At 33.8% G+C, this 13109-nt stretch overlaps 1 protein-coding gene across 1 annotated transcript in view; it reads left to right on the top strand.

The window, feature by feature from the left end:
• Positions 1–12895, top strand: part of RASEF (RAS and EF-hand domain containing) — a 31576-nt gene extending 18681 nt beyond the window's left edge. Inside the window, exons 10-17 of the mRNA XM_064404239.1 lie at positions 565–799; positions 1826–1963; positions 2057–2204; positions 3103–3184; positions 4202–4316; positions 5109–5228; positions 6236–6312; positions 7412–12895. Coding sequence (XP_064260309.1) covers positions 565–799; positions 1826–1963; positions 2057–2204; positions 3103–3184; positions 4202–4316; positions 5109–5228; positions 6236–6312; positions 7412–7520 — 1024 coding nt within the window. The 3' untranslated portion in view covers positions 7521–12895. The remainder of the gene's footprint in view (positions 1–564; positions 800–1825; positions 1964–2056; positions 2205–3102; positions 3185–4201; positions 4317–5108; positions 5229–6235; positions 6313–7411) is intronic.
• Positions 12896–13109: the final 214 nt, after the last annotated feature.

Raw genomic sequence — 13109 nt, 5'->3', positions numbered from 1 at the left:
AAAGTTTAGGTTTTGCATGGTTTGTCAAACTGTAAGAAAATAATTCAGTGACTTCTTCCACCATTACTGATCTCCTGAACTTGGTTACTCCATCTTCTATATTTATTGCTGTTTCTTACTGCATGCCTCTGTGAACAAATGCATTAATTTAAATGAGATACAGTATGTCAAGGTTGTTTTTTGTCTTAGAGTTGGCTAAAATTCGCTAAAACATCATATGTATTTTTCTTTTTCTCATGTCTTCATAGTACATCGCTTTCTGAATGTTTTTTTAGATAGGCTTTCTAAAATTAACAGATAGTCATAATTACTGAGACTTGGAAAGTCATCATCAGTAACACATATTAAATAATTTGATCTGAGCATCCCAAGACATATGATTGAGAAAGGAATTCTTTATAAAGGCAAGATAGGGATTGACATATGTCTTAAACTTAACATTAGCATTTTTAAGAATTGGCTGTTCCAGAAAGGCTCAGATTTTGTTGGGAAGAGCAAATATTTATTATTGGGATTTATTATGTGGAATAATTTATTTTTCCCCCTCCAATATTTTCCTATTAGGTCATCTCATTCGTCTTGCCTCGATGAAGATTATGATTCTTTAGCCCTTTGTGATCCAATGCAAAGGATAAACTGTGAAGTTGACAGCTTACCTGAGAGCTGTTTTGACAGTGGTTTGTCTACCCTGAGAGATTCAAATGAGTATGATTCAGAAGTGGAATATAGACATCAAAGGATTTTTCAAAGGTCACAATGTATGCAAGAAGGCTTTGGTGGTGATGCTTCTGATACAGATGTAAGTGCCAGATTTACTTCTTCTCTGAGAGAAGTCTTTGATTGGAGATAAAATTAGCTTCCTGTTTTTAAAATAAAATGGATCTTTGCCCACAGGCCAGTTAAAAGTAAATATTTGGGGCATGCATATTTAAATTAATTAGTGAACATTTTTTTTTAGAATGTATAAGAAGTTCTCTTTTTGAATTTACGTTTTTTGTATGTTTTTGAGGTAATAACGTAATTTTTGAAGTTTGTGTGATTTTTGAAGGTTGTTAAACTGTATGCAGAAAGGAGCTCATTTTCTAGTGATAAAAAAGCAGCGAGAAATAAAATAGGTTTCTATTCACTTCATCTTACTGTGCTGTAGCAGTGGAGAAAAAAGCACATATGAGATAAAATACTGTTAGTTCACACATTGGCTTACAGGCTAAAGTCTTGGAGAATTAAAAAAATATCTAAGAAGGTGTTCCTGTGTCTGTTTTATTGTTAGTAACATTGACAGAGTTTCTGAGGACTACATAGTAAAAATAATGTCAAGCACAGTATACTATAGGGTTTTTTTAAGGTAAACTCTGTGCTGTGTGTTTTGTAGACATTAATCTCTGTGGAGACTTTGCTGTGAATAATGTTGATTATGGCTATGCTCTACTTAATTTAGCTTGAGTTAGTAATAGCATGGAGAGTAATGTCTTTGGGGAAATTCTTAATGTTTGCAAAATAAGCTTTGAAATAAAGTATTGTCCCAATTGTTTATTGTGACTATGTTATAAACAGAAATTTTCATATAGAAATTAGTTTGCTCTGTTAGAGTACTGAAAGAATGGATGCCGAACAATAGAAATGTTAAAAGACAAAATGTAGATTATACTAAACAGCAGAAATAAAAGAGAACAGAATTATCACAGTATTTTGATTAGAATTGAACAGCTGTATCTGGTCATTTATCTCTGTTTAATCCAAAGTGTTAAAACATTTTAATCAGTCTTAGCTGTGCCTTTCCAGAAAAACATGCTTTTCTCACCGGAGAACTAACTCATACTTTCAGGTTCCAGAGATCAGAGATGAAGAAGCATACAGTCCTGCTAACAGCTCTGCAGTTTTAGACTGGAAGCCCTCACGACCAGTTAGTCGAAGCAGCTCAGTTGCTTCAACAAGGAGACACATATCTGCTCTCACCCCTCAGGTAACCAGGTCTTCAGGGGAAAAATGGAAAAGAATGATGCAGAGGGGTGGGTTTTTGTATGAGTTTTTACAGAGGGGTTCTTTTTATTTTCAGTCAGATGCAACTGAATGCACTCCAAAATACCCCAGTACAGAGAAGGCTTACAAGATTGTTCTTGCTGGAGATGCAGCAGTGGGAAAATCCAGTTTTCTTATGAGACTTTGCAAGAATGAATTTCAAGGCAATACCAGTGCAACTCTGGGTATAGTTGGTGTTCTTCTTAAAATACTGAAATAAATTTCGTTGTTGTTTTGCAGCAAAGAGGATGAAAAGCTTGCCTTTGTGATTGCTTGCTAGGGATGTACACACACAGTTTCTCATGCAGGCTGTGAGACTTAATTGAGTACTGAAGCTTAGTAGTAATAGTTTCTAGTGGAAAGTAGGATACTGGTCTAATTTAGTTCTTCTTTATGAAGCCTCTTTCTGAACAGCACAAAGCACCAGAGGAGGAATGTCAGTGTAAGGAACTTCCAGTGTGTGTATGAGCTTTTCTGCATTTTTCATTGCTTTCTTGTTTTCTCAACACTTTTCTCTTTCCTTAGTATTTCATGCTATCCTTTGACGTCTTTCCTACGTTTTTGTTGCAATTTCTTCAAAGTGTTATTTAAACTTTGGTTTAAATACAGCTAGAAGGATTTCTGACTGTTTTCTTCTGTATATTAGCATACTTGTCAGCTAACAAACTTAAGGATTCCAAAGAGTGAATTTTGTCTTCTAATTAAATCATACTTATATGTTTGTTTTGTTGCCTCTTGTCAGGATTTTTGTTCTAATTTATCTTTTTCTTCCTTGGTATTTGAAATAAAATTTTTTATACAACATTTTCACTTCTTTGATAAAACTGTTTAGTGAAATAAAGCAGCGAGAGATCTTGCTTGTTTTTCAGAGTGCAATTTGTATCAGTTCTTCTGTGAAAAGGCAAATACATTCGGGGGTTATTGCAGTTCAGAAGTATGTGCATGACTGACTGAAATCTCATAACCTATTAAAAAAGATGAGTTTTGGATAAACTGTTGTATATAGCCCCTACCTTTTAATTTTTGTGGTTTCTTTAAGATTATTGATGGGTTATTTTAGACTACATATATGATTCTTTTCAGGTGTGGATTTTCAAATGAAAAGACTAATTGTTGATGGAGAACCTACAGTGTTACAGCTGTGGGACACGGCTGGGCAGGAGAGGTTAGTGATCCTCTGCACTTACTTTATTTGAATTCTTTTGTTTGTAAAAGTAATTTGCCTTTTTTGATCTAGCTGAAAAGAAAACCATTAATTGTATGGTCGATATGTAAGTATCTGTAAACAGATGCAATTTTTCTCTGCTGAGACCTCAAGACAGGTGGAATGTTTGTGTTAACTTTGACAATGCTTGAGGTATCAGAAGAAATAGTTGAGGTTCACCACAGGATTAATTAACTAAATCCATATGTCCCTCCTTGGCAATACTAAATGATGGAGTAGATGCATATGGTTTCTTCTGTTTTTAGTCTTTAGCTTTCTTTGTTCTTATATACCTGTATTTTTAAGCAGGCTTTTTCTCAGAGATTCCCTTCCCCTCCTCCCCATCTCTTGTTCTTTCCTTGAAAGTCATGGAACGCTTTGCATTGTATTTAGTATATAAAAACTTCTTTCCAAAGATTTTCTAATTTTGCCAAAAATATCTGTGTATATTGCTGAATTTACATCCATGATTCTTCAAAATATTTTGTAAAGTTTCCTGAAAATCCTATGACATCTTTACTTGAGAGCCATTACTTTACTGACAGCTTTTAGGGCTTATTAAGAAGTTAATCTACTGCCATGGAAGTCAGTTCAATATGTTCATTTGTGTTGGCTGTATGTAGGTAGGGATCCAATCAGTCTTCTTCTCATGTAATAAATTTGTGAAGATTATTTTAATATCCATTGTAAATACCTAGTTACTATACTTGGTTGAGTAGATTGTATAAAGTTCATGACAAAGATGGCTGTAATTGATCATGAAATCCTCACATAATCATGATCATGAAATAATTTACTGGATTTCTGTCTTTTTCAAAGGAAGTAAAGGGAGCAATCAATTTAGGAAGTTATGTGTGGGTGGATTGTAGAATCATAGAACCATTAAGGTTGGAAAAGACCTAATATCTTAGAGATATTAAACTGAACTATTATTTGATAATGTGGCCTTATGCAAAACTTTCCTTTTTTTTCTGAAAGATTTCGAAGTATTGCTAAATCATACTTCAGAAGAGCAGATGGTGTCTTACTACTGTACGATGTAACATGTGAAAAAAGCTTTATTAATGTGAGAGAATGGGTGGATATGATTGAGGTAAGACCCTTACATATGTTAGAAGCTATCTTTCACTGCATTATTAGTTATTTTATTTATAAAATTATATTGGATGTGAATTATAATTATCCAGAATGGAGGCTGTCACAGAAATGAAAGCTACGTGGAAGTCCTAAATGTATCTAACTGACATACTCAGATAGGATTCAATCTGATACATCTTTTTGTGTTAAAGGATGTTGTGCAATGACACTCTGCCCATTCACTTCCTTTTAGAATGAATGTGGCAGCACATTTCAGATATCTTCTTGTCCTTGGAGTCTTTGCATTATAAACCAATATATTAGATTCTGTAAATTACCTGTAGTTTAAGGGAATTTTTCAGTATTTCTTTCTACTTGTACTTCCTGTTTTTTTTATTTGAATATGAATTTGCATTTAGTGCAAGGGGTTTTTTTCTCTTGTGCTGGGGATGCTTAATAGGAGGGAAAGTGGCAAGCAAAATACTTATCTCATCTTCTGTGAAAGCATTTTCTTTTAGTCATGGTATAGGAGTTGGTTACTTTTCCCTTAGTAATTTTGTCATACAGCATTCAGATGCAGTAAGGCTTATGGGAATGGAAACGCATCTTTGCAGGCTGATAGTTAAGCTGACTGCTTACATTTTGAGTGGTTTATAGAAAGTTCTCAGCATAGCTTTCATAATTTGTCAGTTTTTTCCTACTAGTATGCAAGACTTTGTGGAAAGGAAATTGATATGATATGATGATGTTTGCCATTTCTTTGTATTCTGAGTGTTCTAGCAATAAGGAAATAAAATTCTCCTTACAGGATGCAACTCACGAGAATATTCCAATTATGATGGTGGGAAATAAGGCAGATCTCCGTCAAGATGTCACAGAACAAGGGCAAAAGTGTGTGCCTATAAACTATGGAGAAAAGCTGGCTATGGTAAGGTCCAAGCATATCGCATTAGAATAAACTTGTCATAGGAATTTTAATCTGAAAACCATGTGATAAACTAGTAAACAAAGGTTATTTTACGCTCATTTGTCCAAGTCAAGTGATGAGGATTCATGGATACTTTGCATTAAATATAATGTTTTGATAATATTTGCTGGGTTAAATCACAGTGCTGGGTTAAATCGGTGTCTACTGAGCTGAAGTTCATTATTGGCTCTGAAAGACTTGTCAGTCTTTCTCGTAGAAAGGTAGATGGACGGAAGACTGAGATTTTCTGCTGCTGAATAGAAGTTGCCAGTTCAAATATGAGGCACGCTATTGACGGATTTGTGTCTGTCCAGATTTTGTGTGGATATTTTCATCTTCAAGAGACTTTCTTATATTCCTGCCACATGTGGAGAAAGAAAAAAAGAATTCTTTGCTATAAATAGAAATGTGAACAAGTTTCTTTTGTATGTATTTAAATGGGTGAAAGCAATGCACAAATCTTGTATTTTGTAGAATAATAGGAGGAGTCTTAAGGGTCTTGAGTGGCTAAGTGCTTGCACAAGTGATTGATTATACTGGGATGCATACCATGTCTGTTACTTATGGAATGATACGGTTTTTTTGTTAACCAACAATAACCAGATGCTGTAGTTACAGTAGCTAGCAAGTCAGATTAAGTAACCTGTCCTGGCCACTTTCTTACTATTTTGCAGTCTTGTGGACAAGAAGATTGAGTTTGAGCATTAAGCTTATAATATGGCTTTTATTCAGTTTATTAATTCAGTATATACTCATTATAAACCAGAAATAATTAAAAAACAATTACTGTTTTATTTCACAGTACTAAGGAGAATGTGTTGAACAGAGAGAGCACTAGAAGAAATCCTGTTCATTTAAATGTAGTATCATTCTTTGTGTTATTCAGGAAACAATTTGTAATTAAATGTACCCATTCACATGGGAACCATCTTGGATCAGTTAGCTTAACGTTTTATTTTCACTCACAGACTTACAATGCACTGTTCTGTGAAACAAGTGCTAAAGATGGATCTAATATTGTAGAAGCAGTTCTTCATCTTGCTCGGTAAGTAACTATGTTTCTATTTTCACCTAAACACATCCAAGTATATTTTATAAAAAGGACATTGTATGTGAATGCACATAGAAAGATAGACATGTAGTTTTAAAATTGTACCAATGTTAAAAAAATTTGAAAAGAATACTCTGTTAAATCATTATAGATGAATGAAAGATGGGATGTATTCTCAGTTTAATGACGTAACGTTTTTGCTTGAAAATGTTACAAAACTTTCTCAATAATTAATATTTAAACCAGGACTCAGTTACAGAGCCAGCAGTTTTAAGACCTGTTTGCTGAGTGAATTGTAATTTTAATTGTACATGGATTAGTTTTCTTGACACTTTCATAATTTATTTTGAAATTTAATAATTCTATGTGTAATTATTTTTTATTCTTTTACATATATAAATATGTATTCAGTTTTATTATTGACCATTCTAATTGCATATATTTTCTTTGCTGTCCCCTTCTCTAAATTATTTACAGATAGATAGAAATTCTGTTCATGTACATTTAGCACCCTAGTATTTCTATGATAGTATGTGAGCCAAATATTACAATTCTACTACCTTTTCAAACCATTTTTGGTTAAAGTATAATTTTGAAAGGCCTGTAAGAAAGAAGTAGTTATGGTTCCAATAAAGTGGCCTGTAACCCATAATCAATCATATGTGCACAGCTTTTAAGTGCATTTATAAAAAACATCCAACAACATGCATTTTTTCTATGAAAGTAATTTGTACTTGAAACTGAAGTTATTTGGTTTTGTACTTAGAGCTATGAACATACTCTTTTTATGGTAAAATACAGAAGCAAGTAAGAAAAACTTCTCAAAAGAAAACTGAAGAGAAATCAGAACATGGGGGAGTTATTAGATATTTTAAAAAATCATATTTTTTTCACTATGAATTGCATAGAAAAGTCTATATGATTACCAGATTGGAAACTTGTGAGACATGTTGATTCTGTGCTAATTTACATTGAATTAGCCATAAAATAGATGGTGATGTACTCTGCAACATATAGTGCAAAAAAATAGAAGAGTGAACATAAATAGAAATGTGTTAATGGAGCGCAATTTTTTATTTTTGTTTTACTACAGCGAGGTGCGAAAACGAAGTGATAATCAAGATGATACAAGATCAGTAACCAGTCTGGCTGGGACACCTATCAAAAAGTCCGCACTCACGAAAAACTGTTGTAATGTTTAAATGACAGATAATTTTCCTTAACTAAATAACTTGTGTATTTAAAAAAACCCCAAGCCAACAACCAAACCAAAATATTTCAGTAGTGTTTCCTTTTTATTATGGATTTATACATTTGTATATTTAGAAGCGACACATAATGTTAAAAATCAAGACTACTTTCTACTCATTCAAATGTGTGAAATTGCTACACCCCATAGACTCTTTTTTCACTTTTTAAAAGTAATAATTCATTGCAATGAGCTCAGAATCAATGCTACAGTGGTCACTGCATACACTGCATAATATATATTGTAATATATATTATTGGCTCTACCTGCAGGTTTCTTTATGGCATTCGTATGTCTTATATACAGAATGTAGTAATATCCAATATCACTCACAGATAAAGAAAAAATTACAGGTTCAGTTAATTTAATTTCTTTTTGATCATGTCTGCATATCTAGTTTTTGACAGCCTTAAGGGTATTAAATGTTGATTAAACATTTCTTAAGAAAACTCCAAACCATTAAGGGTTGCCTAAGTCCAAGTAATCCCTAAGTTTAGGGGAACCAGAATGGTCTTTGTTAGGAGAAGACAGTGGCAGGTGCATGGTGTTCTCTTGTAGTTCCTCAAAAGTTGGCTGGTTGGAATGTATTTAATTTTGAGTTTTGGGGTTTGACTAAGTGAAAAATAGACTTTATAACTGATCCTGCACAGCTAAGAGGTGAAAGAAACATTTGTCTGGACTATTACAATTCAGAATTCCAGAGAGAATGTAACACCTGTGATATGTAGGATTGCTGAAATAAGTTATGGTCCAGTATCTTATCTGCCTGTTTAAGCTAGAGCATTATTGTTACTACAGAGTGATACAAGTTGTAATTTTTCCTTTGCTTTTTCAAATATCTTCTATTCAGTCAGTAATTGAAGGATTGTAATAGTACATAGGAGTCTGATTTAATAAATATTTTAATGCATTTTTTATAAGTTTTAAATCAGCAGGTGAAAGAATTGCTGCACATGCACAAGCATTTGTATAAATTGTTCAGTAAAAGAGAACCCTGGAATGAACAGCAATCACTTTAGTGAGAGTTCCTTCGACTGATTTTAGAAAATTTCTGAAAAACTTACCAGTGGCTGGTAGCTTTAGGTGTCAGCATCTCTAAACACTGAATTTTGCTTAAAATAGTTTGCAAGAGTTCCATAATGTAGTAAAAAATTATGGGCATTTATACAGTTAGTGGTCAAAATCCAGTTTTTCTTTCACTGATTTTGATCAAAATAGGATGGGACCTTTTCAGAGCCAGAAAACTGTTGTATCCTCTGTTTCCATTAATAAAACATCTCCTGGCCAAAGCCTAGTTCAGTAAATCAAACCTGAATAGTTTTATCAACTGATGGAAAAACCGTGTGACTAGCAGCTGTTTGCTGCATTTTATCACCACTGTATGTCAACACTGTATGGCCTGTACTGTTTTAGCTCTTGTATAAAATGTGGGGATGTGAGAAACAGGATGGTTCATAATTTACAAATAATAAAAAGGTTTCAACTAGGAAAAGAATTATTTTTAGGCATCCTTTCAAATCTGTAATCACAGCAGCTTGGGTAATTATCAGAAATTTTTTTACCGAGAGAGAGAAATCTAATGCCAGAATAATCATCATTTCCCTGTGTAACAGTTCAGCCCTAGAAGACAAAACATGTTTGGTGGGGGTTTTTTGAAGTACTAGCAGAATCTTCACTTGCTACCTGATTCCATGCAAGAGATTTCAGGATTGTAGCATCTTCTCACACAGCAGTACAGGATGCCTCACTGTAGTTCTGAGACTTATCTGAAGTATGTGGCAGAGAATGCAGGACACTCAAGTGTATCAGGAACATGCCTAAGCACATACATATTGTTTGCTGTAAACCATATATTATTAAAAAAAATACAGCTTCAGTTAGGTTCTTTGAGGAGACTAGCCAAATTTAACTGACTGCTTTGATGAACTCTTCTGTGTTCTTTGTGTGAACCCTTCCCTTTGTCCATATGAAAGAAATGGAAGTAAAATTAATTTGGGAATTGTTTGCAGTAGGGAGAAGAGAGGAAGATGATACAGTGCTTGGTTTGTGCAGTGTGAGCCTTCAACATGTAGGCATCTGCATTTTCTTGTGATAAGATCAAGACTGTAAGTTGTTACTTGTGTTCCAAAAATCTCTCTCATTCATTGGAGAGCCTGGACTGGGGATCAGTGTTCTATGTGTGTGTCCTGAGCTACTGTGTTTGACCAGCTCTGTGGTCTTGGCCTCCAGTAAATGAGTTGCAATGTTTAATTAAACATTCTTGACACACCTGCATGAGCAGAGTGTTTTGGCTGGATACAGAAAATCACATAAAGTGATTTGCAGGAAGGATTTCTGGAAGTGGTTTTGTCCAACCTTCCAAGGACCAGAGCAGAGATGGACTTTGGCTAGCCCTAGAATTGTTATCTGTGGATTTGGGTAGCCAGCCTGTGAAAATGCCCCAGGACAGAGGTACTACCACCATCCTGGGCAACATGTTCTCATGCTTTTCCTCCTTTTCTGGATAAACATTTCTCTTCATGTCCAACTTCAGTTCCCCAAATGAGTACAAATTTATAATAGTTTTCCCCATTATGTAGAAGAATTTGACTATAATCTTGGTGACTTAATTTGCAGTATCTGTAGCTCTGCCTTGGCCTTCTCTCTACCAGTGTCACGACATCAGGAGTATCTCTTACAAAGTGTCTCTGGGACCCACATCCCAGAATTAGCAACCTGTGTGCATGTGTGGTAATTGCTTTCATATCTAATATTTTATCATACAGAGGGTGCCATGAGAATATCCATGTTTGTAGAGAGGCTGGTTGAATGATATAAGTTCGGGGACTTGCCTTCACAACAGTTTTTCCCTCTCTGCAGGCCACTGATGTTTTCAGTACTTTTGTTTTTCATTTATTTTAATAACCAAAATTTATCTTATGTTGTTTAGTCAAATTATGTAGCCTGAATCAATTTATTAAGTTCTGTAAATTTTTTGTGTCATGTAAAGCAACTTTAATTTGAAACAGTGTTGTTTTCTAAATAAGATTCAGGGTTGAAGGTTGTTAGCTGTTAACAAAGTTTTACCTTGGAGTAAATTTATGATCAATGTCTACAGGACTGAAAAAGCACTATTAAATGGGGATATAGCTATTGCTCAGTTGGAACTCATTTTAGAAATCCTGTGATGGTTAGCTCCATCATATTTTGAATGTTAACATAATACTGTGTTGAATGTATGTTAAAGCAAAAGAACTTGGAAAAATATTTAAATCTAGAAATTTAAGCATGTATTTATAGGTGGAAATAATGAATGCATAATTTTTTCCTGTTGTTTTACTTTAAAAGGTTACCCTGTCTTCAGCCTAAAAGGTGAAACGGCAAACATCAGCTTTATGACATGATTGCACTATTGTCCTTTGAATGTTTTTATAGTTTTGTTTAGTACATAAGAACTGTTCATTTAATCACACAAATTTATTTTTTTAGTTAGTGAAAGTGTTCCCTTAATACATTTATTTATTTGAACAGGAGAGGTCTTTTATGTTTTTCCTCATGATCTGTAAATAAATTATTTTTATTCAGTTGACATGGAAACATTATTTTATCCTGTATTTTGACCCTTTTTAATTGTAACTTATTACACATTTCTGAGGCAATAATTTCTATGACACACTTTAAAAATGTCTTGATCATGTAACTTCTTGTAACCACTTTGTGCCTGTTTAGCATATATTACTGGCTTAATAAGACAAACTTCAGCTTCTAAGTTCTGTTATGGCCTTACATGCCTTAAGTATTTTTCTGTGTAACTACTTTTGTATTGACTAGAAAGTCCTCTGTTAGGAAAAAATTACAGTTATAAATCTGTATAAGATGCTAAAATGTAGTTTAAGGAAAATATTTATTGGCTACTCCTTCGAGGAACATCATTCAGCTGTGCATGCATGCAGATCTCCAAATAAAGTAGTAAGTTCTGTGCAAGTGCACGCAATCCACATATATATCCTTTTAATGAGGTTTTTTATTTTTTCCCCTATCAACTGCTGTACAGCAATGGTAGGGTAGCATTTTAGGTAAAAGTACTGCAGTCAGTGATCTCCGATTCATAAACCAAAGGGAATAATATATTCATGGTACTTCATTATATTATAAAGAAATATAGTTTCAAGATGTTTCTAGTTGTGTTAGATAGTTATAAAAATTGACTAATATCTCATGTACAGTGCCAGTGGCCTTTACCACTACCTCTACCAGACTTGATATAGCATGTAATTCTCTCTAACGCTGTCTGGGCTACTTATGGATTACAGAAGCTTTTTAGAGTGCCAGTTATTTTATTATTTATCTTCCACTGTATTACTATCAGTCCTAATCCTTTCTTATTGGTATCCTTAGGACGATTAATATCAATATTTGTCATTATTAATTTTTTTAAAACTATTTCTTATTTTGAGAAAACTTCCTGTAAAAGAAAATGTGACTCAGTATGTAAAGTGTTACTGAGTTTGTACAAAGAAGTCTTTTCTCTGCACTTCTGCTCCTTGAGTTATGGCTTCAGATAGCTGGACTAACACAAAATTAGTCATGAAGTGGCTAATTTAACAAATAAATTAACAAATAAACCAAGTAACAAATGAACAAGCTTTGGAGGTTTCCCACTGAATAAAAAAGGAAGCATGTAAAATGTGAGTCCATTTTCAAACTGGTATGAGGAAGAAATTCTACCCATTGTATGTTCATCTTTAAGTAAAAGTCTGTATAAATAATTCTAAATTATGAAAAGTTTTTAAAAATTTTATACAACTAAAACTGGATTTAGTGCAGCTTGTCCCTCCTTAAAATGACTGATCACTTCATTTACAGTTTGTATATATATGTTCAAAACTGACACCTTTCCTGTATTACAAATTACTGTATAATTAAATATGCTTCAACAGCAATTTTTCTTTAGTGTATCTTTTTATCAGTACATAGGAACAGCAGTCCAGCATAACATCTGTGACCTGTCAGCTTAATGTTCTTATTGTTCACTAACTTCTGCAGCCAGCAGCCAGTTGCATGCAAAAGTCATGCAACCAAACGTCGGTATCTGGCTGCCTCCAAATTTTTAGCCTCACTGAACAGTCACCAGCTTTGAGCCGAGAGATGTCTCTCACTGTGATTCTCAAATAAATCTTGCTGTACCTCTTTACAGATATGCATTAGCCATGCTGTCTCTAACCACTAAAATGTGATATTGGTGAAGTAAGAAAGAAAAGAAGATTAGTAGCCCAAAATAACAAGCCTCTTGCAAATATGCTTAATATAAGATTCCAGGTATCAAGCACAAAATACTTAGGGGTACATATATCAAAGACAAAAAAATGCCCCAAAATACAAATTAAAAATTGTATCAGGTAAAATTGTCCCATTTAAATGTTACCATGGAATCACAGATTCATGTAAGTTAAAAAAGATTTGGGTAAGACCGAGTCCTGTTCTTCTGAGCTCACATGTGACTTCACTAATGATTGGATTTGGAGCTAAAGCATGAATGTGTGCTGCTTTCTCAAGCAGAACA

Source organism: Passer domesticus, chromosome Z, assembly GCF_036417665.1.
Source record: "Passer domesticus isolate bPasDom1 chromosome Z, bPasDom1.hap1, whole genome shotgun sequence".
In the NCBI taxonomy this organism is placed as follows: Eukaryota; Metazoa; Chordata; class Aves; order Passeriformes; family Passeridae; genus Passer; species Passer domesticus.
Note: the sequence above shows the minus strand (reverse complement) of the source record. Positions and strands in the feature narration are given on the sequence as shown.